Source organism: Columba livia, chromosome 15 (assembly GCF_036013475.1).
Source record: "Columba livia isolate bColLiv1 breed racing homer chromosome 15, bColLiv1.pat.W.v2, whole genome shotgun sequence".
Taxonomy (NCBI): Eukaryota; Metazoa; Chordata; class Aves; order Columbiformes; family Columbidae; genus Columba; species Columba livia.
In genome coordinates this window covers 8,526,851-8,554,460 of record NC_088616.1, presented here as the reverse complement: position 1 = coordinate 8,554,460, position 27,610 = coordinate 8,526,851, and the positions used below count along the sequence as shown (strand labels likewise).

The window sequence follows — 27,610 nt, the reverse complement described above, 5'->3', positions numbered from 1 at the left end:
AGAAACAGAAAATGCAACACTTGCAAATTCATGAGCTGATGTGCAATCTGACGTTGTTGTGCGCTAAGCCAAAGCCTCTCAAAGTGAGCCTGATGCCTACAAGTGCTGGGGATCCAGACCCTGTGTGAGGTTCCTTGACCATCTTAGCTCAAGGGTGTAACTGAAATGAAGCCCCTAGAGCTGCAGAGGCCGTGACCTGCAAGGACGCGAGAGCTGTTCCATTTTCAACAGCACAGCCTGGAAGGGAGAATTCAGGCTTCCATTTCTAGTGAACTCCATCACTGTGCATCAGCGAATGTAAATTTTTCTCCAACAGTGAACTGAAGTAGCTTATTTCTGCCTGAAGAAACCATGTGTAGAACATCTAAGCAAGAGCAAAGCAGGCAGAAATGAGCTTCCTGCTCTGTGTTTTCTGTCCCCTGATTAAAGCACCTCCTTTTGTCACACCGCATTTATTTTCGTTGCCAAGCTCATCTGAAAAGAGAGGCTCAAAAAAGATGTTGAAACCATGTGATGGCCACTGTTTGTGGAAAATTTTGCTCCAGACCGGCCTCAGAGAAAACTGGTCAGACTGGGGGCAGAAAAGAAAAATGAAGTCCAACCCTCAGAGCAAAGCCTGGCTGAAAGCATTTAACACGGCAAGATAATTTTCTGAAAAAAAGTTCTGGATCAAACTAGAGGGGCCATCAACCCAGATGTGGGATGGAAAGATTAGAAATTATTTCTGAGTGAAGGAAAGGGGAACAGCGTGTCCTGCTGACTGGGATTTGCTGGGAATTCCCTTTGGAGAAGCACAAACAACCTGAATTCTACATGCTTGGCCTACATGGGCTGTGTGAGAACCCCTCCTGGGACACTCAGATAAGTATTATATTTTCTTTGTGGATGACAGCAAATGATTAAGAAACTTTCTTTGAACATCTCTGAGGACAGTATATGAGTAGCTGCAAGGGTTACATCTTACCAGGGTGAACACCAAATAATACAGTGCAGTCGTAGGCAGGAGGAACAGCAGGATTGTAAATAGCAAAGTGCCAATAAATAACTAGGGGAAAAAAGAAACATAATCAATCATTAGCAGTGCAATAGCAAAAAAAAAGAAAAGGAATCTGTAAGACAAGGAAAATTTGCAAGACTCCTTAATGTGTTTTTTTTACTGCCCATGTGAAGAATGCTGTTACTTTGAACACTTTCAGTACTACTTCTCTCACTGGGCCTTTTTAGAAGGCTCCTTATTATAGGAGTATGTTTGGAAAGATAAATGAGCTGGATTCTGACAGCATTTTTTCCTTTATAGACAATATTCACGATTTCCTATTTCAGACCAGCTTCTTTAGGAAACAAGACTCACATGATCATGCTGTTTGTCCACTCCCAGTCCCCACAGGTTTTAAAGACATCGGTCAGATTTTACCAGAAAAATGTGGAAGGGTACAAAGAAGCAGAAATTTGGTAGTGTCCTGGTTTCAGCTGGGGTAGAGTTAATTTTCTTCCTAGTAGCTGGTACAGTGCTGTGTTTTGGAGTTAAAATGAGAATAGTATTGATAACGCAACAATGTTTTAGTTGTTGCTAAGTAGTCAAGGACTTTTCAGCTTCTCAGGCCCTGCCAGGTGCACAAGGAGCTGGGAGGAGGCACGGCCGGGTCGGCTGATGCCAGCTGGCCAAAGGGATATTCCATACCATTTGACACCATATGTTGGGAAAAGCTGGCCAGGGGCACCGGTGCTTGGGAATGGGCTGAGCATTGATCGGTGGTGAGCAGTTGCATTGTGCATCACTTGTTTTATATATTCTTTTATTGCTATTATAATGATAACTGTTGTTATTATTACTTCCCTTTCTGTCCTATTAAACTGTCTTTACCTTAACCCATGAGGTTTATTTTTTTTTCTCTTCCCCATCCCACTGAAGTGGGGGAGTGAGCAAACAGCTGTGTGTTGTGTTCAGCTGTCCACCAGGTTAAACCACAGGTAGGGACTTTTGAAGAGAACTGAGAAGTATTTTTGTTCCTCCTTGTTTTAGCAGAATAAGCAGCTGGGTAAGAGCTGACAAAATCTGGTTGATAAACATTCCCAGCATCAGTGGCCGAATGGTCAGTCCAGCCACAGAACTTCTGCCTCTTGCTCAGTGGGAAACTGAGAGAAAGAAAGAAGCTGGAGGCACTGGGGTAGGGGGAGTGATATTCAGAGGGTGAAGAAGAAAAATCCATAGGAAAGCAGGTGTCATTAGCTCCACTGCCCACAGAAATAGTTATTTTTATTCTGGTTCAGCCCAGTTGGTGTAAGTCTAATCAATCCCAGTTGGGAGAAATGCAGATTTCTGACAAATAGGGATCTGACTCTTCAATTTTCAGTCACCACTTCTAGAGCAGAGGCGACAGGAACACAGGGCACTGGCATTTCTGCAACAAGAGATCGTGGCTGCAGTACATTATGAAAGAAAATGACCCAGACAGTCCTGTCACAGAGGTGGATCAACATCCCAGATTTATGTACATCACCAGAAACAGATCATAACCCAACCCATCCTCTTCACAGCAGTTGTTTCCTCCCTCTTCTGTCACTCCACTGCCATTGCTTAACATCTCCAAAAGTCTTTTAAGGTCTGCTTTGAACGTCTCTTCCCACCCAGGCCAACAACATAATTCCCAATGGCCCCCGGAGCAGCAGGATGAAGCCTGAAGTGCCAAACCAATTCTCCTCAAAGTGCACAGGGGCCAAGCCCTGACGCAAATTGCCTTCCTGGCACGGAGGCTCTTACTTTTCCATCACCAAAGAAACAGAAAAATAGCTCCTCCACTGTGGTGTAAGAAGCTCAAGGTTATCTGCTGCACTGGAGAGAGAGGCACTGGCCATGGAGATTACCATACATTATTGTATTATTTTAGTGATGTTTGCAACTGCCGGCATGACTCTGCTGAACTTCTGCGTGGCATTTCAGAAAATAAAAAGAGGATACAGCGTTTGACAAAAAAACAGCCTCTGCTGCTTGAGTGAGAATGTGTGGGCCAGGCTCCAGCACAACGTGAATGAAACAGGGCCTTTTAATAGAAACGCTGGCACGTCTGTTACTGTGGCAACACTGCTGGGCATCACTTTTTAAATTGCCTCCCTCCCCCATACCCACTCCCATGCTCCAGGAGCTGCGAGCATCTGCAGCACCCACTGAAGTTCAGCAGGATGCCTTGCAGGTGCTCAGCACTTGCCAGAATTAGCCCCCCATAACACACAGAGTATTTAGGGGTGCTGCAGAGCAGCAGAGTCCAAGCATTTGGATGAAAAGCCATGGATGCAGAGTGCCATGGCACACACTTCTTCTGGGCACCACAAAACCTTCTGTGGCTTCTGTCTCAATATTAGCTGAAGCAGGATAGGATCGTATTGCCCACAGGCAGCATCCTGCAGCAAGACCCGGGAACTGCAACACTACCTGGTCCAAGTCGTAGGAGCAGGAATCCACCCGCTGACGGAGGACATTCCACTTCTTCCCGCGGAACAAGCGCCAGAGAGATGACAGGCCACAGATCTTCAAGCAGTAGAGCCTGAGCAAAGAGAAGATGCTGTGCATCAGAGCTGTGAGTTTCTGAGCTTTAACACAAAACAGCCATCATCATTACACCCCTGTGCCCACTCGCTTACCAACGCTGCAGAACTCAGGGTGGCAAAAGAAATCAGCCCAAGAATGATGCAGATAAAATACTAATTGCTCAGTCATTCATATTCAGGCTGGCCCTTGGCATGGGCCAAGCAGGCTACTGCAGACAGCTCTGGACCAGGGGAGGACAATGGCCACAGCACGGCCCGGAGCTGCAGCAAGGCTCTCGATTTCTGCTCCTGCTGATGAGGAGGCTGCCATATGGGAAGTGGCAAGTGCTGCTGGAGGGTGGCCCCTATGAGCAGCAGCAGTCACCAGCACCATGACGCCACCTTCATTGCAGCAAAATAAGCTTATTCCCCTGAGCTCACCTTTGTCTCTCCAGTTTAGATCTGCTCTGTTCCCCTTGCTCCACACCTCTCCCACAGCAGGGGAGCTATGGCCTTACCCCTCACATTTGAGTCAGTACAATTCAGTTTTGCCTCCGCAGCACAAAGAGGCAAGGGACAGGCCTAGAGCCCCTGCACCTTTAGTAAACTGCAGCTTCAAATGTCCATAAAAGTGGGAAGAGATCAACTAAATGGCTGACAGCACCCTTTCTGCATCCTTTCCTTAGGCTTTTGTAATTTGGTGCTACGACACTCAGAGTTACTTCCCTCCCAGAAAAATGGCAAGGGTGAGACACGCTTGGGGTGATAAGGGGTGGGAAATGGACACCTCTATGGAATAACAGAGAGGAAGAATGAGTGCCTGGGATGCAGAAGAAGCACAGAGAGCCATTGGCAGCAGAGTCAAACATAAAGGGATATAGGGAAAGGGAACAAAGCCAATCTGTGGGGCAGAACAGAGCCTGAGAAACCCTGAGCTACAAAAGCCAGGCTGGTCAATCAGCCTAGTTAAGGTGCAGAGACTGCTCGCATTTCAAGGCAGGGTTGTGAAAGCAGAGGCAAGGAGTCTTATCCAGGAGAAGAATCTGGTTTGAAGAACATCAGCTGCTTCAAGGAATTGGCAGGGTGATGCCCCCAGACTGGCAGGCACAGCTCACTGCACTAATCCCTAGGCAGGTGGGTGCCCAGGACAACTCCAGGTTGCTGGTACACACCTACCCCATTGGTCTAAGGCCACACACTCCCACACGCACCCTGATGTGGCACCAAGCAGGTGCTCCTGCTGTAGTACCTGCCACACCTTCCCTGGCTGCCTGTACACGCTTGCCTGCTCTTGTTTCACCATGTGGCTTGTTTCAGAAGGGGATTCCAGGCTTCAGCAGAACCTGAACCAGAAAATTATTGTGCCAGCTGCAGGAACGCAAGGTGTTGTGGTGGCTGTGTTGCTGTGGGTGACTGCTGTCCCTTCCTGACTCTCCACACAGGGCACCTGACACAGCAGGGGCAGTTCAGTGCCAGTGGCAAGATAACATATAGCTGCTTTATACTGCTAACAAACAGCTGAGGAGGGGAGAATGGCTGAGAAAATGCTTTTCGTATTTCCACTCTCTGCACAATTAGAAGGAACGAGGCCACTCCCCACAGCCCAAAACCGAAATTCCAGTAATTAGAGGTGTTGGGAAGGGACTCTCCATTACTGACATTACTGATTTCAGGTGTAAACCCTGTGCTCACAACAGATCTGATTCACAGATCGTATCTCAATATTTCTAACCATTCCCTAAACTACCCATAACTAAAATTCTACTATATTTCTTCTGTTGTTTGCAATGTAAAGCTCTGTGCTCACAGTCTGGGGACGAATTACGAGCATTCTGTACTTAATAAGCCAAAATTTCCTGTACTTATTACCTTGTCTCTCATCTCCTTGGCAAGAGCATCTATTCCCCAGTGGTCTGTGTGGTATCTTGCTGCAGCACGTGTTAATGAAGGGCAGGAACAGAGCACATTGGTGGGCACCGTTTGCATGGTAACCCTGACGTACCCTGGATTTGTGTCAAAGATCCTGCGCTCCCACACACTCTCTCAGAATCTCTGCCTCTCAGGTCACGGGCCCTCCAGCAGGGCCACTGCTTTTGTGTCCTCTGTTTGTCACACAGTTTTATTTTTCCAGGTTGTTATAAAAATAAATAAATATTTAAATGCAGGAGAACTGAAAGACAGGTTGCTTGTATTGCTCTGTAGCCATCACTTCTACATGCAAAAAAAACCACAATAGATTATCTGCTGGCTAAACTGTGAATTCAAGAGAACTACACCAGGATTGAATCCTCCACAAATTAAAGGCATGCCCTGCCTGTTCAGTGGCCCTTCTCTCCAAATGTAGCCAAGACAACCAATACAGACCAACCCACCTGGCTCCATAGACATAGAAGCAGTAGATGTGGAAGGTCAGAAGTGCAATGATGTCGGAGAGGATGCAGAGAGCCACGGTCAGGCCCAGACAAGCCGACAGACCGACATACCAGAGGATCATCTCGATGAATGGGGACATCAGGTGAATGTAGCCTAGTGGACATTGCAGAGCATCAGTATTAGACTGAGACATCCTCCTATTGACATTCTTCAAAGACTGATTCTCCCCACCCTAGAGCATTGCTCCAGAAATCACAGGCATGAAAACATGGAAGTGAATCTGAAAACTTCTTTAGATGCCACCTTGTGTTCAGGAGGGCCAACAGAACCTCTCTTTCCCCCCATGTTTCTGTTCTGGTGTGGCAGCTCTGTGAGGAGGCAGAGGACATGCTTAGCTTGAACAGAGCAGTCACCTTGCTCCACATGTGATTTGTTTTTCTAGATTTGTGTCTAGATTCCTAATTACACTTTTAACTGCACACATCAACCTTTACTGCAGCCATTCCCCTTTTTTTGCTGTTCCCACAAATGCCATCATATGGCTTTTGTAAAATCAAATGGTGTGGAGGCACACAGTCTCTTTCATCAGTAAAGTAGAGCAAAATCACAGAAACAAGACCATACTTGATTGGGGAGCCAAGTAAATCAGTATAATAACTAAGGAGTTAATGTCCGTCATGACTATACCCCTTCATCAAGACACTTATCAAGGTAGCAGGGGTGTGTTATTTCAAGAAGGGACTTGAAATAATAAAATTGCACTAAGCTGAAGTCAGTGATAGGGTTGGCATTTGCATGCTGAGAGCACATTCCTCGTTCCTATCCTATCCTATCCTATCCTATCCTATCCTATCCTATCCTATCCCACATAAGAGCTCAAGCCTTCCCTTGGACACTCACCACTAATGGCACCAAGTAAGCTCCATCGTAATTTGCACTTCTTGCAAAGCATCAATGCAAGTACTTTATTTAATATGCATGACTTCCTTGTGTGGGAATCCAACTTTGGCTTGAGTTCCCACAGCAGGAAGACTCACAGACAAGTTTGTACTTGCAGTAGTGCATTTTGATTCATTATTCACCTCTAGGCAAACATTAAACACTCAGGAGGGAAGAGATGAAAAGAGAGGCTGAAAAGTTAAAACAACTGCACTTACTAATCCAAAGATGGATGTGGTAAAGGAAGAAGCGGCCCAAAACCTGATCCAAAGCTCTGTTCATTTTCAGTCCAGCTGGCGCTCCCATTAGCCACTGCAGCAGGTCCTGGAGCTCTTCAGCCACATGCTACACACGGAAACAAGGCATCTGAGATAAAAAACTGCTACCACATTGAACGGGTCCAGTGCACTATACATGCTGCACCCCCCAAAGTATTCTTACCACACCCTTCAAACCAATGGAAAAAAATATCCAAGTGACTACTTTACAGACAACTAGTTAAATCAGAAATGCACCTTTATTGACTCTTTGCTGAATCCAAACATAGCAGCAGAACTGCTTGAATAGTCTCAGTGCTGGGAACATGAACCTAGTGATTGCCACCTCTGGTAGATTTGCACAGTGTGATCTCTCAGTGTAAGGATTGTTCTTGAAATAGACGGCAAACGCTGGTGCACAAATTGACTTCTGTGGACAGTCAACTGAAAAGTTAGAACTGAACAAGTCATCTAACTATGGGGAAGACTGTCAGGATTTTAAAAGGGGAAGATGGCAGTGCACTCATGAGCAAAAAAAAAAAAAAAAAGTGAATTTTTACAAATAACCTGCATGTGTTTTCAGCAGGGGAGAAAACACAATTATATAAATGTATTTCATACATAAACAAACTTTCTTGATACTCTGTGGTGTACTAGGCAAGATTAACTATGCTGTATAGCACTGATCTTGCCTACCACTATCATGTGTCTCTGCAGGCTTCATGGAGAGATACCCATCTATCAACCCAATAAAAATAGAAGCCCTCTGAATCAGTGAGAAAAATGCCTAATGGGGCTCACCCCCACATCACTGAGGGCTTTGACTCACAATTTCCGGTGCTTTAATCCCAGGCTGATGTTATTTAGTGATCTTCTCTCTCCACCTCACTACTGTGCTGGAGGTGTCCCTTGCAGTCGCAGCACAGAAGATGGGGTGGCTCTGCTCCCCAGCCGTTTGCCCCTGACCTGCAAACCTGAGCTGAAATCAGCAGCAAAGTGTGTTTACCGGGCTGTGAACTGGGGTGGCTGAGAGCAGTAACCTCCAGCAAACGGGCAGGGAACACACCTGGAAGCAGCGACCTCTCATGCTGTCCCACACAAACAGAGATTGTGAGCAAGTTTTCTACCTCTGAAAAACCCACTTATAGTCAAGACCATGCAAGTGAATTGCCCTGCAAATCGTGCACATGTAGAAGAATCAAGACATGCTACCTACAGCTGATGCACTGTAGCCTACTTTCCCCATCATTCATATGGATAATTTCCCTCAGAGGAAATTATTTCCAAGGAATGATTCCATTTTATTTATTAATCAACAGGATCCTTGTAAAACGAGTTTGCAAACATTTACTTTTAGTGTAGTGGCAAAATTAATGGTTCCATCTTCAGTTTATCCAAAAGGATTGTCTTTCTATTTTGTTTATTTTCCCTGTCTCACTGCAAGGCAGAACTGATTTGAACCCACAGATCTTACCTCTGTGGCTGAGCAGTGTTAGCTACTTTATAAATAGACTGTTTTTAATATTTAAACTGTTGGATTGGTAACTTAGAAAAACCATTTGGGGATTTTAATGAAATATTTAAAGCTTGAAAGCAGTCCTTCAACAAGGGTTTTCTTCAGCACTGAATACTTCTGGAGGCTGACAGCCCCAGAGGTGCTACGAAATTCTGACAGGGACACATAGCTCTGGGAAGGTGCCCTCGCTTGCTGTGATTTAGCTGGGCAAAGCATTTCAAAACACAGTCCTAACCTTGCAGGTTGTTTTCCAGCCAGATATTTTAGGACTGATCAATAGCAAGCAGAATCAGAAAAGGTGACTGAGATTCCAATTCTCCTGTTGCAGTCATGAATACTGAATGTGGCCAGTATTAATAAGATACAGTGAATTGGAGCTGTTTCATAAAGGGCTGCAGGGATATTACCAAAGCTAACAAGGTTTAGGTGAGATCACTGTAGAAATATTTTCTTTACTGCCATGCACTTCTTTCCAGCGATGGGGAAGGACACACAGCGCACGGTGGATGGGCTCAAGGAAGCACAGTGCAAAGTTCCTGCAGGGCTGAGCAAGCAGAGCCAAGCACTCCCTACCAAACACATTTGCCCCCTGTCTGTTGCAGGTGTTTGGGGCTCTAAGTTATACTATTTTACAAATTATCACCTAATAATATTTTCCAAGAAGTGTCCTCTCTGCTTGCTTTGTTTCTGGATTAGCAGAACACGACTGAATAGGAACTTAAATCCAGTTATCTCTAAGCTGCAGGAACATGTTTGGAGGCATGATATATGATGAATTTTTAACTGTTTCAAAGAGATTACAGTTTAAGGAAAAGGGACATCAGCAAGGATGAAAGAGATGAAGAAATAAAAAAAAGGATGATGATTTACAAGCAGGTCTTCTTTGTAAAACAGACAAATGTAGCACTTTGAACCGGGTATTTTTGAAAGAAGGCTGTCCTGTGGAAGGCAAAAACAAGGACAACCATTGGGAAGCCTGGTGGGATGGAGAGGAAGCAGGAAGGTAGGAGTTGTGAGGGCACCTACGGAGAGAAGATTATTCACATTTTCTATTCTTGGATTTGAAAGCCTGTTTGAAAAATTAGTCCTTCATACTGCATACAGCTACTTGCCAGTTACTCCCTAGGTGTCTCTGAATCACATCTGCCTCATTTACTTACAAAAGCAACTTGTTATTACAGTCAGCACAGCGCAACTCATCAAGCTGTGAAAGTGGGAGCTGCAGTCAATGATGTCTGTGCATCACCAACAATTGCTGGCTAAGTGCTGATTTGAGAACCATTATACCAGGGGATGACGAACGATGGCTCGGGAACATGGCTTGATCCTCACGTCAGCAGGCTGAGCTTGTGACCATGGCAGTTGTTGAGAGGCAAAATAACCCACCTGCATCTGCTTCCTTCCAGAGAGATGTTTGCTAGGAAATAAAATGAGCACTGTATCCAGCCCCCACACAGCTATGATTTTGTCAATATTAAAAATCAAACAAACCAATAAGGTTAGACATTATATAAAGTTAGCTTGTCAATATTAAAATCAACTAAATCAATGAGGTTAAAATAAGGTTATGCATGTAACCTTACAATGTATCATAATCTTATTATAATATATACACTGTTCTGTTTACTAACACGGAGATGTAAGGTCAATGTCACCATCAGATCTGGGGGACATATCAAAAGCAGAATAGCAAGAAGCATTAGGGAAGGAAAAGTAACTCATTTTGCACATGGGAAAGTTTGCGTTACTGAACTTGGCAAAGCCCAAGTGATGGGAATAATGCATACCAGATGGACACCCAGCAGCGAAGAGGAAACCTACTGCTGAATGGCTAAGGGGAGATTTTGCTGTCATACTGGAAAAGAAGTGGTGCTGGCTTGCACACCAAATGCTGAAGTCATTGGTATATTTTGGGATCACTCAGATCTGCATTTTTTAAGGCCTGCACATAATGCATATAAATCAATGCCCACTGAAGGCAGTAAAAGGACTCCAAATTATTTTATGTCCACAATCTAATAGGCTTGAAAGAAGAAAGTAAGGCTGGAAAGTAAAAACAGTTGTAAGTGGCCTGAACTGATAAGCTTGGAGATCACGCAGAGAAAAAAGGCACCGACAGACTATGAGGCCACCCACACAAGGAGGAGTTAACGCTTCCAGGAAAGTAAGTAAACAGCTCTTCATGATACCAAAGTAATGAAGTCTGCACATGTAGGAGACATGGTGAAAGTAACTGACATTATGGTGCATAAGTTGAGTGACAGATGAGCTATGCCACTGAAAGAGGAACGAACGAGCAACTCTCACAAGCAAGTCTATCCAGGACAGGTGCTGGGATCAGATACACCTTGAGCACAGAGAGTATCCATCTGCCAAAGACACTGGGCAGATGGAACCCCTTCTGGAGCCACCTGTGCAAACAGGAACCCAGCCAAAAGCCACTTCCTTGCAGACTTGTTAAGAAATCAGTTTTCTGAGAGCTGGACACTTGCAGTAATCCCATAGTGAGAGCTCTAGAGAACATAAACGTACCCAGCTGAAATATCTGTAAGGGAAAAGACTTAAGACTTAGAAAGATATTTTTAGAGTATAGCTCAAATACAAGAGCAAGTGTATTGCAAGAATTGTGGTCCTTTCTATCCCACCACTGCTGCTGAATAGTGTCTGCAGCAATCCTTAAAACACACAATCCTTAACAGTTTGACTATGAAAAATAACAAACCAGCAATAATCATGATCCACATCTAGTCTGGACACTCCATACACACTTTCTGAAAGCACAGCACGTCCAAGAATGATCAGAGACCTATGACTTGTAACAATTAATAGGTTAGACATGGACCAAGCAGATCGTCAAAGGAAATGTGAGCTCTTCCCAAGAGAGACAGCATAAGTAGGAAAAATAAAGTACTGCTGGAATTCTCAAATCAGAATAAAATTCCTCCCAACCAAGAAATTGGAGAAACAGCGAAGAGTGGATGTTTTCCTGCTGCTAGAAAGAAACCAATGAAAAGACACACCTGCTCTCCCAGAAACGAAAGTGGGCAGAGACAGGATTACACTGTGCGGCTGCAGGACAGTGCTCAACATCGGCTGCACATGTATTCCCAATACACAGAAGCTCTTAAAATGGAGCTAACTTCAGATTAGTGGTCTGGTCTCCAGCCTCTGAAGTACATTATATTAATATATGTTCCTTACTGACACTAAAGAGATATATTGGAGCACTGCACCTAAAATGAACCAGCAGAAAAGCAGGATAGTATGAGTCATACTTGTTCTTCATGAATTTATGCTGATGTCCAGGAATCTTAGTGGGAAAGAGGAGTTACATTTGAGAAAAATCACAGGACACAGCAAGTTGTCCTGGTTTACCATCTGTACACCAGAGCTCTTACACAGTATTTCAGGTGTTTGTATCCTGACTGGCTAATGCCTTTCAATTTCCCCACAAAATTCCTTTTCACAAGCACAGCTACACGGCTTATCAATTCTGACTTTTCAGCAGTTTATCAGATTCAACCCAGGTTACAGCTTTTTTTTTTTTTCCCTTGAACACCCCACATAGCAACAACTTGAGGACACTTCCTGACGACTCCAGAATAAAAGTGTTCTGGCTCAATAACCACTCAATCTGCAGCTGCAAAGCTCCGTCCGAGCCATAATTGTTACTTCAGGAGCTGGAGCAGCCCTCCGGTAAACATCTAATTACTATTCACTGCACACGCAAAGCAGAGCTGTGTTCCTTTCGAGCAGCCCCAGCAGGCTTGATTTGAAGATTTCACTACTCTTGAGGAGACCTAATTTGCATTATTTCAGACAGGACACTCTCTGAAATCCTTCTGTGTAAGGCATTGCTTCCTTACAACTAGCTCAGGCAACAAGAGCTGGTCAGTACACACAGCAGGTGAAAAAGAAATGGCTTTGGCGAGACTTACATCAGCCACGGGGATTAGAGTGTCAGCGAGGTGACCAATTCGGTTCTTTCTGTACAGCCAGGACATCAGCAGTATCCCCAGAGCCACATCAATCAGCAGAGACACAAAGATGTTGGCTTTCCTGCATGCAGAATAAGGAGAAACAGTGTTAGAGAAAAAGGACAGACAGTGTTTCATGTTTCAATGACAATTGTTGGCTTCACTTCCATTGCATCTTTAATGTCCCAGGGACACCAGGACAATTTATTGAAGAAGCACAGTGTAGAGATCTTTTGGCTTTCAGTGGTGTGCTGTTACTTCTGTGGCCAAACACGGAGTCACTCAGAGCCCGCCACACCACAGAACCTTTTTAGTAAGGGGAGTGAAGAGCAGGATTGAAGCTACAAAGAGGAATGTTAGACAAAGCGCGCGCGCGCATGTGTGTGTGTGTATATATATATACACACTCAGGAGGGGATTTACCAATACTAAGGGCACCAGCACCTGCAGTATCCACATAGAGATCCAATGGCTTTCCAAGAGGTACACTTTAGCTGAACCACTAGTGAATGTAATAAACAGTGCTTCTGGGTTCATAGACATACCCAGATGGGCTGCTGAACTACCCCTTCGCTGCTAGAGTTTCTGAATGAAATTCCATTATGTGAGTTATTCAGGAAATCACATTGAACAATCACAGTTACTTCTGGCCTTCAAATCTGCTAATCTATTTTAAATGTTCCCTGGGAGTCTATTACTGCAGGATCAGAGAACCACATGGAACAAGGCTCACTGTGTAATGGCCATAGGGCATTCGGTATCTGTCTCAGATCTCTGCCTCTCCCTGTTCCACTCACTCTGCTGCATGTTTGCTTTTTCTGTTACACTGACTCTTGTTACTGCTGTTGGAGTCTCTGGTCTCCAGTTACTGCAAGAAAGATTCCCTAAAAGACTGTGCGAAAGAGGGAAGCATTTAGACCTTTCTGCTCTTATGGAAAGTGTCACTGAATACTGATTGCAGTTTTTGGTTAACAGCAGCATATGTGAAAGCAACGAGCTTGTAGGAGTAGTGATAGCAAAGCACTGCACACGTGGATGCAGTATAAGCCTTCTGTGGGCAATAGCGTGGTTGCCTTTTCCAGGCTGGAGATAAAGGCATATATCTGGCAAAAGGCATAATTAATATAAACAAAGTGCAGAGTAAAGATCTGCAAACTAGCAGGGAGTAGAACAAGTGAGGCAACATAACATGGTGCAGGGAGGACCCCATAGTGTTGTGTGGGCACAGGATCCATGGTTTGGGTTCCCCAAAGGAGACAGGGCTAGAGCAAAGACACACACAACTTGAAGTGTACTCCATACCTCATTAGTTGAGTCTGGTTTTGAGCCTTCTTGTTGCTGCTGACGACCTGGAGGTGCTGCAGGCGATGTCCCAGCTGCTCACAAATTGAGAGTTTGCTCCATAAGAAAGATAAAGGCCAAAACTTCAGCACCCTGCAGAAACACCATGGGAACGTCCTCTTTTGCTTTTGCCATACAGCAGGCTGTACAGCACACAAACCCCATGCAAAACATGCAGGGTAAAGTTAAGGTTGTGTAACCAGGTACAGTGTCAACATATCAACATTAAAGAATATTAGATGTTAACTGCTCTCTTAAAGGTTAACAGAATTTAGGCGCCTTTCCAGATCAAGACATCTAAAGGAGACAACCCAACCTCTCATTTCCATTCTCTAAAACCAAGTGTCTCATTCTTCCAAGGAAGCCAGAGCACAATCCTGATTCCACCCTGTGCTTTGGGATACATCCCTGGGATTGCACGTTGCTGTAAGTCTCCAGGAGATGAGTCAAGGCAGTTGTGTGTACAGTGCAACAACACAACATGGTGCAACTGCTTCACAAATCCCAACGTTACAAGTCACAAGTCTCTGCCTAGTGTGAGCTTCCTATAACAAACAGTTGTGCTCTCCCTGAAGTTTCTGTCCCTTTTCTCTCTTTTCTTTTTCTTCACTTGATCCCTTTCTTCTTTTTTTCTTTATTACTTCCAAATTCCTTTCTCAGGGTCTTCATTTCTATCTTCTCTCCACCACCTTGCCAAGGTTGACCATCATTATATAGATAACGTGACATTTAGCATTTAATTAGGTTTCAAAGTTGGCATCCACATCAGGCTTGTAGGAGTGGAAACATTCACGCGGTTCTATGACTCAGAAAAAAAGTACTAAATGATGCTCAATTATTTTGGGGAGTTACTTTTATTATCACACAATCTATAAAGAAAGGAAAGATGGTGATTTACATAGTCTAAAATGACACCACTGGATGCAGGCCAGTCAAAGAATACACAGCAGTGGTATAGCAACACAAAGCACATTTGTTGTGAGGAATAAATTCTAATGTGGACATAATTTTGTTCACTTCTTTCCTGTACACAGTGGTTGTTTCACTGTTTTCATAATGTTTCACTGTTTCTTACTAAAGGTCCAGGAATCTATGTCCACTTTTAGTCACCTCCTTCACCTACTCTCTCTTACTGCTTTGGCATCTTCCTCCAGTTTACATTCATTTCAAATGCTAAAATTATTCCTGGTATCTTGCTTCGCTTTTGAAATTGTACAGATGTTCAGATCATTAGTGAGTGCAGCCTGGAGATGTCCCTGCAACGTGGGTATGCATTCCCCGGGTTTCATCCGGAGGACTTCAGCCTGTTGGCCAGCAGCAGAGCACTTCCAGGACCAGCCTGGACAAAACACGAGATGGGCAGACTGGGGCTATTTAGACACTTTACACAGATCACAAGGGTACGGCTCATTCAAAATCCTGTTAGGCTCACTGTGGTTGGTATCCCCTTCCTCCCCCCATCCTCCTGAGCCCTTTCAACCATACTTTGCACAACACTTGTCAGTTTAAAAAAAATAGAGTGCTGAAGTCCCCCCTTCCCCCTCCCCATTCAAATTCCAGATACATTGGGTTTGAAATACATGCAGTGTGCTGTGAATCATTCTTAATTTAAGGGCTCTGAGTTACTCAGCTCTTCGTTACAGCCTCCCACCTTAGAGACAAATGAATGTGCTGTTCTTCAGCTGACTTGTCAGGAGGTGATATCTAAAGTGGCGGAGGAAAGAGCACAGTGCAGGGGAGGGAGATGTGGGGGGCGGCTGCACCGGCCACTGATCTCAAAGACCTGGGGTCGCAGATTCACTGAGGCACAAGCACAGATGAGTTTTCTCTTCCAATTATATCCTAGCTCAGTGGTTACAAATTCTGGTGTGGCAAACCTCTGCTAGAGCAGAGAATTGCACTTGAAATGCAAAGAAGGGGGAAGGAGAAATGCTCTACCTGTGTGGTTATGTACAGACCAGTGAAGGTGAAAAATTACTGGTCAAACCAACAGCTGTCAGACCATCTCAGTTCAGGTAGAAGAGAACGGCTCTGGGGCCCCGTGTGAAACACTCACTGGGCTGACAGTCTCCCCGTTCTCTCCCAGTGACGTGTGTCTCTTACCATTCATCGCTGCCCCACAACTCCCCGAGCCAGAGGCAGCCAAGCTTGAGGGTCAGCCACCAACCAGACACCCCTGGTCTCCTTCACCAAAGGAAAGGACACAGGCTGCTGCTCTCTTCTGCCTCAGGGATCTCTTGCACAAATGAGAATGATTTCCAAAGCAGCTTCATCCCCAGGAGCATCCCCCAACATGCACACCCAGGGGGTAAATGCATCTCCTTGATTGAACAGGATGGACCCAAAAGACACATCAGGGCTCTGTGCTTGTCCATACTACAACTGACTCTCTTTTCTTTCCACTTACCATCAAGAGGACAACCTCTATTCCACTAATACCGTTTCTTCAGAAAGTAAATACATGCACGCAATTACTTAAAGAAAAATACAAACACAATGAAAAAAGCTCAATGTAATAGTTACGAGATGTGCTACGGACACTCTCATCCCTAAGAGTACCGAGGAAGAAAGCAAAAAATATTTATTGCATGGTCTCCTACCCCTATACATACTGACTATGCATTGCCATAAATGCTCCCACTTGTTTACCACACATTACGCGGAATAATTTTCAGAAGTGCTGTGGAAAACGACACAAATGAAAAAACACCAACCAAAAACTGATGCTGTGTCACCACATTATTTAAGCAGCAGATCTTTGGGGTATTTCCAAATACAAGGAGTTTTAACAATAAATTAACACAGCCTGCATGAATAAATCTTGATTTTCCAATCCAACTTTTTCCAAAAGCGAGAGTGGATTTTCCAGATATCAGATCAAAAGCAATCTTTCCAAATCAGGATCACACACAAATGTTAAAGCTCCATTAACGAGAACCCCCAGCTGTCATTTTGCTTCCTGTAGAAACTGCAGGAACAGTCCCTCCCTCCCTTCTGGATAAGGAATCAGAGGTCATGGTGTTTACAAACAGGCTTTTTTTAAAAGGAGCACACAGTTTATTGCCTCAATACTAAATCATCCTGATGTCCTCAACAGCACACTAGAGACCTTCAGCGGTGATGGAAATTCTGCACACAAGTCCCTCTGAAGAGAGAATTGCAATGGACACCCCTTAGCACAAGGTGGTGCTGAAGAAATGTCTTAATTTGAGATGCACAGGACGTGAGAGCACTCAGTGAGCTCGGACTGACGTTAGTGCTCACTTCCTGAGATTTCCTTAGTTGCTACTCTGCTTCACCGGGGCAAATACACAATAGTGGCATATCCAAAAAAGCCCCAAGCCTCCCCAGCCTGAGAGGACATCGCTGATCTCTTTCTTTAGCTTTTCAAAGCTGACTATCCCTTAACATCACAAAAACCTGGGAAGGAGAAGTCCTGTGACCAGAAGGAGCAAAAACCTGGTAGATCTTATTTCATGGGACATCGTGTTCCAGCACAGGGAGGAGGGGACTGGAAGGACACCCACATGTAATATTCTTGAACCCTCCCTGCCTTGTGTGTGTTGGTACAAAGGAGGCTGTACCACGCACCACGTGGCAAATTGAACTAAATCACATTAAATTACTCAGAAGGTCAAGCAGGAGGTTTGTCATAAAGCCAGGTACTAATATCTCTTCTCCAAGACTGCTGTTTTAAAACACCTGTAAGATAAGTAAGTATCAGGCTGATACTACAGGTGAGGAAAACAAAGCAGAAAGTAACCTGTATCTACCTCCCAAGGTTAAGAACAAGTTCAGCCTGGGTTTTCCACACAGGAAGCCTCACATTCTGCCCTCCAGTACGTACAGCTGCTTGCCAGCCTGGCTGCTGCTCCGGCTCCAAATGCCCTGACTGGGTCTGGGAAAAGCTGAAATCAAAATAGCTGCTGATAAGCTGGGTAGCAGGTCTCTGTGCCCAACTTGCCAGACTGAGCTTGAGCTCCCTCCTTGCATCAGGTCTGCGCTCCTGCAGCACACCTCTGTGTCCTGTGTCTGTCAGTCACATCAGGTCCGTCATTCTGATCATAACCTGCTGGATTGTGTCTGCTGGGGCTGAGGTGCACTAGAGGGGCTAGACAGCTCCCGGAACCTCCCGGGAAGGACTTCTCAGAAAAACTCCACAAGAGGCATATTCACCTGTCAGTTAGAGCCCTGCTCTGCAGTCCATACCTATTATGTCACTTGCTGTACCATACAAAGGCCCTTTCACACACTGGTGATCGCAGAATTCGGAAAAGATGCCAAAGAGACATATAAAGACCATGGAACTACAAGCAGTACCAGCAGATATGATGTGACTGCTACTCACGAAAGAAATGATTTTGTATCAATTGTACTTCTTACTGGGGTTGAGCAGGAACCCTGCAAATGTCTAAATATTAATTACTTTTCCATGCCAAATGTAGGCTGGCTGATGTCACATCACTTACCTGCTCCTGCAGATCCCAGAGATAAGTGAAAGCAGGAATGTCAGCAGCATGCAGGCAGGCACAGAAGCTTGCTTCATCAGCTCCACGATGATACTCGCTTCAACACCATCTGACTGCCAGTGGGTCAGCTTGATGGGCCCATCATCGTATCTGTCCGTCATGAACAGTATCTTGCTCTTCGCAACTGTGTCAAAGATGGCAGAGAGCTTTGAAGCATCATCTGCCTTGGGGTCAGTGGCCAAAGGGGGATGTAAATGGGAAAGCATGACTTTTCGCTGGTCATAGTACACTAAGATGATTTCTTCTTCCTTAGGGTTGTTAGAGTGTTTCTGAAGTGTAGAACAGCTCCAGAATTTGCTGTCTCCTTCTTTGCTTATCTGAATCCAGGGCTCATGGGAGAATATTGTCCCAAGGTCCTCCAAGAACTCACTCAGACTCTTTTCTTTCTCCTGCTTGCTGTTGCTCCACGAGCCAAGCACAGAAACACTGACTTTAGTCACCCGTTCGACTTCGCTGAGATACTGCTTCACCTGGACAGGAATAAAAGGGAAATGGACCACAGCGAGGATAACGGCAGAGTTCTGTTCTGAGATCCAGCGGCCGATCAAAATGCCACTTTCTGCTGAGGAGCAGCATGATGGAAAGAAGACTTTAAGTACCATGGCAGCAATCCTGACAGAACGGTATACCTGCCAAATAAACACAGAAATAAAACTTGAGAATGGCGATTACATGCAAGGAAAATTAGAGCTGACCAAAGTAACTGGTGAGAAGGCTCAGACAAGCTTTAAAACACTAAGTCAAACCATTTGCCTTTGCACTGAAACTACATATCAACCTTAGTGACCAACAGGGATTTCAAACCAGAGAAGTATTTAGGAGGTTCTTGACAAACTGCAGTCTTTGAAGTGAAGGGTATTGAGCCTGGACTTTCTCAGCAAAGCCCTTCTCCCAGTCTTGGGGCTGCATTTCATGACAACAGTCTGAGCAGCACAGCCTGTCAGAGCAGCCAAGATCAGGAATCCTCAGACCGTGGATCTGACGGTGGCACTTCCTAGAAAAAGGACTATACCATGGCTCACCATGATGCCTCTGAGGAATATTTCCTCCTGTTACCGACAATCAAATATTGCTTTATTCTATAAAGCAAGATAGTTACAGAGCCCCCTTTATCATCTCAGAACCCAGAGCTGTGGTCTTCAACAAACTCACTGAAAAACCTTGGTCACATCACTCATCTCCTCTTGTCACACTCCCCTTATTCGGGAGCAAAGATGATAATTTTGTCAAAGGGGAATATAGTGACTAAATGACTGAAGTTTAAGTAGCAGTGTTAATTCATTAGATACAAGATCCTAAAATAGGAGAAGCATCTCTGCTTTATCAGTGTTCTTCATCTACAATATTTTTCTCCGTGTCATTAAGTAAACATTTCAATGGCTTTGTAAGACTTGTACAAAAAGGAGCTCTGAGGCAGTTGACAATGTCTCTTTAAATAAGGCGGAGGTTTCTAACAGAAATATAATTGCAGTAAGGAGGGCGCTGGCGCAGAACAGTCGGCATCCGGCACCCGTTGTCCTTTCCCGTCCTTCAGCGCTTTGTTAGAGATGTGAGAACTCCACAGGCCCCCGAGGCTGGCTCCTGCGAGGGACCCAGTCAGTCGGAAAGAGGAACACAGAGAGTATTTATAACATGTAAAGAGGATGCACAATGTGGAGGTCCCTGGTGGTTTTGATTTTCTCTCTTTTTAACAGAGGACAATTATCTAGTAAATCTCAGCACGTGGCAGTTTGCTACAGCATGGAGGAGGTGATGGGGAAGCAGCAAAGGCGAGTGATTGACCTCTTCCCAGCCCCACAGCCCTGTCAAGTCCAGCAGTGGGAGATGTCTGCTCACGGGTGAGCTGTCAGCCCCTCCAGGCAGCAAGGTGAAGTTTCCTTGGTGCACAGCTTGCTTCTCCGTCAGGAAAAGCTCCGCGGCCGCTGCGTTTGCAAGGAGTAAGGTATTTTTCCTGGGACTGAATTTTCCCTTTACTGCAAAACTGCAAAGCACGCCCCAAGACTTCCCCTCGAACAGACGTAAGGGTGCTCTCTGCCCCACAGACCCTCCAGCCCACTGCAGGATTTGGAAGCCACCGAGGGACTTGCAGCTCTCCCACCTGGACCAGAGGGATAACCTGCGAGACACAGAGTCTGTGAGACAGCAGGTTCTCAGAAGGCTCTCAAATAATACGGGTTTTTCAAAAGGGCTGCAAGGGTCCAGCAGAAAGGGAAGTGGAAAGATGCACCAAAGGAAGGGCAGAAAAATGGCAGATGAGACACCCTGAGAAAGTAACGGGGCAGGACACCAGGTGTGGGAAAGACCAAAGGCTTGCAGTACAGTTGAAAAACTTCACCTTTCACCAGACAAAATTTAATTACTATTAGGCCCAAATGGACTGAAAACAAAGACATCCAAGCTTACTTTTCACTTCTGTTGAAATAGCTAAGACTTGAGAATTATTTTTTCTGAAGACCATGAAAGCAACAAAGAACACATCCTATCTGAAAGAGTTGTTCCTGACACACATAGGAAACCTCTTTGAAAATCAGCTAACAGACACAAATCATTAGACGGGCCCTTAAAAGAGTTTGAAATAAACTGCATCCCTTACATTTTGCTTTTGTTTTACAAAGACAGTGTAGTTTGCCCATGGATGCTGGGCCAAAACGGGTCTTCCCTGCACCATGTCTCCTATCTCACAGCCTAACTCAGACTGTTAATGACACATTACCAGGTGGTAAGATGAGATTTACTTCAGGATTGAGCTTTAGGTTTGAAAAAAAGATGGGTTTTTCCCCTCATAAGATCCACAGACATATTCCCAGGGAAAAAGAAATAAATTATATCAATACAGGGGGTCTGAAAGGAAAAATAACAGAATGAACATGTCAAAAATGTACATACACGCATATGCTCAGGAATTATTTAAAATAATATAAATTTAGCTAGTGTGCTAACATTCTAGCTGTATCACAGTACCAAAACCTTATAAGTGAAGTTTACCAATAACTGAATACTATAAAAACTGAAACTGAGCTCAATGTTTTAAAGAACCTCCCCCCAAAAGAAGAAAATCATACCTTAATGGGTTTTTCAGTATTTCTATTTTAATTACCAAAACTACCACCAGTAATATTGGACAGATAACTTTTTAAAGTTGAATTTGCATTCTTCTTTTTCCTCCAGAGATGTCACAGTTGCTTGAGTGCATTGTTACAAGAGATTTCGGTGTCCCTGCCCAGCTCTCTTTCTTACAGGTTTGTCCATACAGTGGACATTTCAGAGAATTATCAACTTACTCTTAATTCAAACACTTGTTTTTCAATGAGATTTTTTTTTTTTAAATAGCCATAGTCACCTAGGAAAACTTCTCATGGAGGAGAAACACTTTTCATCCTTCTCTGTTTTGTGAGTTTTCCCTAATACCTTCTCCAACTTTAAACTAAATTAGTTTTATTCAGCTAACTACATTGGCTGTAGCTCAGGTCAAATAATGCCCAAGTACACCATCTGCAGATATGGCAGAGAAGACCCAGATACAGTTTTCAGGCTGTAGGAAGTATCTCAATAGTTGAAAAGCAGTCAAACAACTATTCACATGTTAATGTGAATATCGTAGTAACCAGGGAGCTTGGGCAGCAGGGCTTGCATTCCCAAATCCACGACTGGTAACGCAACCCACCTCATCCATTGCAATAGGCTGTCTGAAATCTAAAGTTGACATTTTAAATGTCAGCACAGTCAATTGTTTCACTGCTGCTAATTTTAACAGAAAGATATTTGTATATATGCTTAGTCCCTGCTCATGAAGTGCCTAAAGTCTTCCAGATCTGCTCATTTCTGCTGGAAACCCCCAGCTTTTCCCCGAGATGCCACAGATCATCAACACAACAATCTTGGGTGCAGGAAAACCAACAACAGACACCATCTAAAACGTATCAACGCAACCAACAAATGAAGAAAGGACCCCAGGTCTGGTTCATTTCAGAATTTTACACAGAACAGCGACATTGAACAGCGGGATGTGGCCCTGGTCTCACAACACAAACTGCCCCATCACCAGTCACGCCAGAGGCCCTGACCCCTTGGCAAACCCACGGCTGAGCATGCCCAGGTCTTTCCATGGGGTTTATTACATCTCCTGTTCCAGGAGATACAGAAAGCACCGACAAGCTGCCCACGGCCGCCCTGGTGAGCAGGAGCGGGACTCCCTGCAAAACCCACCGACTTCTTGCTCATCCACTTTTTATTCCAGTTTTTAAATGAGATCTCAGGGCACGGGCGGGCTGACACACCGCAGCAATGAAATGCCTCCTCCGCACCTCTCGTTCACTCTAAGGCGGATTTAATCACCAGCCTCTGGCCCTACGGCTGCCCCTACACCACCTACGGGACCCCGCGCCGCCCCCCAGCGCAGGCTGCCCCCGGGCCGGTAAGGGTAACGCCGCCAGCCAGGCCTCGGCGGGAGGGACCCCCCGCTCCCCCGCGCCGCCCCGGCCCTGCCCGCACCGCCTACCGCCCGCTCCGCCACGCCGGCCGCTTCCGGGGGCCGGTTGCTCGGAGACGCCGCTGGTGCCGGGCTGTGCACCGCAGCGGGCCCGGCCGGCGCCGGAAACCGCGCTGCCGCGTTCCGCCCGCGCTGCGGGGCTGCCCCGGTGCCCGGCGCTCTTCCCGGTTCCCCCTTCCCCCTGGTTTTTGAGGCCGCCCCGCCCAGCAGGCTGCAGAGGGCCCGGAGCCGCCGCGGCGGGGCTCAGCCTCGCCTTACCCGGCAGAGAGCTGGGCGGTGGGGCTGCCGGCTGGGTTGGCCGATAAGGAGCCTCAGACGTGCAGTCACCCGGGCCTGGGGCAGGGCTGGGCACTCGCCTTCCCCCATGGGACCCTGTTGTCCCCCATCCCCAGTGGCCAGGGACTTGCCGTGCCAGCGAGCTCGGAGGACACTGGGCAACTTGAGGGAGTAGGAGTGGGTGTGGAGGGATGGGCGAGAGTCAAAGCTTGTTTTTTTTCTGATGGGTGCCACCGAATTGGAAATGAGGTGGGGAAGACTGGTTTTCTGGGAGCTCACATGAAGGCAGGGGATGGAACAGGCTTATCCCTGTTGGCCATACCACGCAGCCTCCCTCCCTGCTGCTGGGCAGGCTACCGGGCCTGCCTTGCTCTGCAAGGAGAGGGGGTCTGGGAGGGCACCACAGGGTGTCCATTGTCCTTAGTGCTCCTTCCAGGGCCAGGAAAGCGAGAGGGTCCTTTCTGGGTTTTGTTTGGGATGAGAAGCAGTGGCTGGACTTGGGTCTTGGACATCAGCAGAGGAGTCATGCAGAATTGTGCCCACAGCAAGGGCTGGAGAAGGGAGAGGAAACAATGCCTTTCCCTCTGCCACCACACCCTGCCCGCTGTCCCTGGCCTGGGCCGATAACAGCAGCGGCTGCGGCACCCAGAACCTTCCTCTCCAGGGGAGAACGAGACCGCAGGGCAGGCTCAGCCCCAGGATGTGGGTTGACGTGAACAATTCTACATGCCCATATGCAATTTACTCCATGCAGTAGTTGTTGCTTCCCTGTAGAGGTCAGGAATGCAGCACAGAATGGGTTACCTTCATTTTACTGTTCTCCTGAGGTCTGCTGCAAGCCCAGCCCTGCCAGATAGACCGTGGCTGCCAGCTCCAGCCTGGCCTTACCCCTGCAGTCATACTCTGGCATCATGAAAGTGGAACCATGGCCACACAAAACCAGTGTGCAAGGAAGAGAAATAATTACATTATCTTTGCAAAGACACACAAGGATTCGAGGGTATGGTGATAACTACTTTACCGAGCGACCAGTTCTGAGTAGCTCAGTCCCCCTTTAGCTACGCTGGAGGGTCCAAGAAACTCAGAGCTGTTTGAGTCCTTGCTTCTGCTGACTGGAGAAGCTGGAGGGCAATAAGGTGGTCAAGTATGGGCACAGTGCCCAGCTATGGGAGCAATGGAGCTCATGGCCCACCAGCAGATCCAAAGCTCAGCAGGGTTGCAGTGGAACCAGCCCCAGTCCCCTCCTGGGTGTTAGGCTGGGGTCACTACATGGTGCCCTGGGGTTGGCACGGCTGTGCGGGGGCCTTACACAGTACTTAAAGACTTTGACACAGTTCTCCCCTGCATCTGCCACAAAGAGGTGCCCAAAAGATGAGCAAGCCAGGCCAGCAGGCCTCCGCAGCCCCGCTGACACCAGGCAGATGGGAGACCCATGCTCGGGGAACAAGTGGACTGTGCGGCGCTGCTCGTCTGCCACCAGAATGCTGCCATCCACATCAACACAGACCCCAGCTGGGTTGCCAAACTGGTGTCCATATTTGCTGCTAAGGGAGCAGAGGAGCTTACGGCTGCTTGTGAAGACACTGACGTCTCCACACTCCTCGCTTACCACAAAGCCTCCATTAGGCGCTGGACTGACATAGCGAGGTCCCTGCAGGTTGGGGACTGAGTGGATATTGAGTGTCCTGAAGGCATGGTCCAGAGCAAAGCTGTGGACTTGGCCTTGTGCATAGTCTGCGACCAAGATCTTGCCCATGGAGTCCACTCCAATACCCCTGGGGGAACCAACTTTTCTGATTTTTAGCCATTCCCCCTTGGAGAGGCTGGTGTGAGGGTTGAAGACCCAGACGGCTCCATTCATCATGTCGGCTACAGCCACCATTCCCGTCCGAGTCACAGTCACATCTTCTGGCAAGAAAGTACCACTTTCCTTCCCCATTTGCTGGCAGGGCAGGGACCGCAGCGTTTGGCCTGTGCTGCTGAGGACATGGACCCAGGGAGCACTCTCAGCTGTCATGTAGATGGAGCCATCCAAGGAGCAATGGATTCCACACACTCCTCCATAGCGGCTGCCAGTGGGATTGGGGATTCGCCGGACCAGGTCATCCTGGCAATAGTGGAGCAGGTTCTTAATGTTGTCCAGGTCTCCACAGAGGCTTTTGGCCTTATCCACCAGCTGGCTGACTTGGTGCTGTGTCACCATGCCCATGCCACACTGGCTGTTCAGCAGTGGGCTGGCTGTCTGGAGTGTGGTGATTGACTTCAGCTGGAGTGTGTAGATGGTTTTCAGAAGCTTCTCCTTTTGCTGGCTGGTCTCCAGAGTGTAGTCCATGACAAATCTCTTGTCCCTGTTCAGGGGAAGCAGTAGGACTGTTACTGTCCCTGCCTGCTGCCATCTCTGGGGACATGCTGTGAGCTCAGGTGTTCACTGTCTACCCAGGGTCAAGGTGCTGGTGCTAGTCTGGATTCACTCCGATGTGACAGAGAGCAAATCGTAGCCCTGACAGCTAATTACATGCTCAGGATATAATGACAAACAGGGACCATAACACAAAAATGAAAGAGTCAGCAAGCCAGAACCACAGCTGGAGGAACCAGCCAAAAAGGTCCATCAGCTTCAACGACAGCTTGCCTAGTACTAGATCTGGCCCAAGGATTTTTGCATAATGGAGAGCCCTGTGTGTGAGCACATTGGATGGGATCTCCTCTGGTTACTGAGATTAAAGGCTTCTCTCAGGCCTTTAACACTTCTAAACCCTATTTTCTGTAAGTCTCATCTCTCCAAACCATGCTCAATCCATGCTAGCACTTCAGACACTGAGGGTAACTACTCCTCCACTCCCACATGGGTCAGATGTCACACTTGGCCAGTGCGCGTCTTTGCTAAGGGCAGCTCCTGCCCCATCCAAATAAATTAAGTTATTCCTGAAATAACCAACAACTAGTCGGGAAGAAGAAGGGAGATACTACACTGAAGGCCACATTCAACCTACACAAACAGTTTTTCTAGATGTAAAAGCCACCATGAGAACCACAATTTTTCTTTTGCCCACTTGCCCTCTGTTTTAAAACCACAAGGAATGAGTCCCCCAAAAAGCAGAGGTGACAGTCTGACTGCTGTGTGCTCCCTAAGGCCTGGCTTGTAGCACACAGCCAGGAGCCAGTAAGAGAAATGTTAAGAGAAATTAGGCCTCAATAAAACTCCTGGAGAGGCAGAAGTTAACTTTGCTTTAAATGTGACTATTACTATAATGGGCACACTCAGCTCTTCTAAGTTGTTTTTAAGCCACAGCTCCACCTTGATCGCCCTGCGTCCCATGGTTGCCTGGTACCATGTGTTCTGTGCTGCCTGCGAAAGTAACACTTCCCCAAACCACAGCTGAAGGAAGCTGTGCTGGCCAAAGCATACTGGTGTAAATTGTCCTTCCCCTATGCAAATACTGCAATTCTCTAAAAATCATCCCCTGAATGCTTGCAGAGCTATCAAACACAAATATGTGATGGTGGGGATGAGTGTGAGTACAGAGGGAATCCAATATCTGCTGGTTTGGGGCTTGGGAACAGCTTTGCCACTTTCTTCCCCGAAGTGATTGTGCTTTGTGCCTCTGGCAGCAGAGACTTGCTGCAAGCCCTCTGCCACCCCTCCATGACTGCTTGTCAGGGTCCTCTTTCGGAGCTGGACAGAGTTCAAAACCCAAGAAACTGGATTTTAAAAATGGGGAAACTGAGTCACAAACAGGTAGCCCACGTGCCAGCCACCACACCCAACACTAGGAGTGTCCACCTCACTTCCCAGGTGCCAGGCACCGAAAGCTGCTGTGAGACCCTGAGCCAAGCCTGAGCTGCTCATTCACAGGGCTAAGCCCAGAAACTGACACTGTCACCAGCACAGCTCTGGCCAACGACCACATAGGCGACCACAAACCCCACTCAACAGATCTTGTACCTCTGTCCTGACGTCCTGGGGGGCTGCCAGTCCTTCCCTGGCAGCGCTGCCCTCCCAGCGGCTCTGTCCTGCTCCCTCACCAGGCTCAGGGCAGCGGGGCTCAGGGATATTGTGTTGTTAGTGACGGGCAATTGCCTTTGAATTGGAGTAAACACAAAAGCTCCTTGTGCTGACAACCAGCAGCAGCAAGACAAGGGCTGATATGCATGGGTTTTATTCCCTGCTGGTCTCATGCCCAGAAAGAAGGTGCCTTTCCTCCAAGATTGGGCTATGTCCCATCTACCTGCTCCTGCGAGAGGAAGGAGAAGCCCCAAGGTGCCCAGTTGAACCAGGGCTCCTGACTTGTCCCACTACTTCTTTGCCGGCTCCCTGTGTGCTCCCAACCTGTGCGCTGTGCTGTTGTGTGCCTCAGTCTTTGCACTCCGAAAAAGGAGACTGTCAA

The 27,610-nt window shown here is 46.6% G+C and overlaps 1 protein-coding gene across 6 annotated transcripts in view; it reads right to left on the bottom strand.

Annotated features, from left to right (window-relative positions):
- The window catches only part of PIGQ (phosphatidylinositol glycan anchor biosynthesis class Q), a 39,768-nt gene extending 12,467 nt beyond the window's left edge, over positions 1 to 27,301 (bottom strand). Inside the window, exons 1-8 of one of the 6 annotated variants that reach the window (XM_021291872.2) lie at positions 24,832 to 24,856; positions 18,398 to 19,086; positions 13,890 to 14,021; positions 12,549 to 12,669; positions 7,056 to 7,182; positions 5,898 to 6,051; positions 3,431 to 3,542; positions 965 to 1,045 (exon numbers count right to left, since the gene is read on the bottom strand). In XM_021291872.2, the coding sequence (XP_021147547.2) occupies positions 965 to 1,045; positions 3,431 to 3,542; positions 5,898 to 6,051; positions 7,056 to 7,182; positions 12,549 to 12,669; positions 13,890 to 14,021; positions 18,398 to 19,059 (1,389 nt within the window). In that variant the 5' untranslated portion in view covers positions 19,060 to 19,086; positions 24,832 to 24,856. Of the gene's footprint in view, positions 1 to 964; positions 1,046 to 3,430; positions 3,543 to 5,897; positions 6,052 to 7,055; positions 7,183 to 7,382; positions 10,028 to 12,548; positions 12,670 to 13,889; positions 14,022 to 18,397; positions 19,087 to 22,948; positions 23,089 to 23,204; positions 23,361 to 24,831; positions 25,571 to 27,168 lie in introns of those variants that run through there. The other 5 variants (XM_065031001.1, XM_065031003.1, XM_065031004.1 and 2 more) reach the window with 5 other exon arrangements.
- Between the last annotated feature and the right edge of the window lie 309 nt (positions 27,302 to 27,610).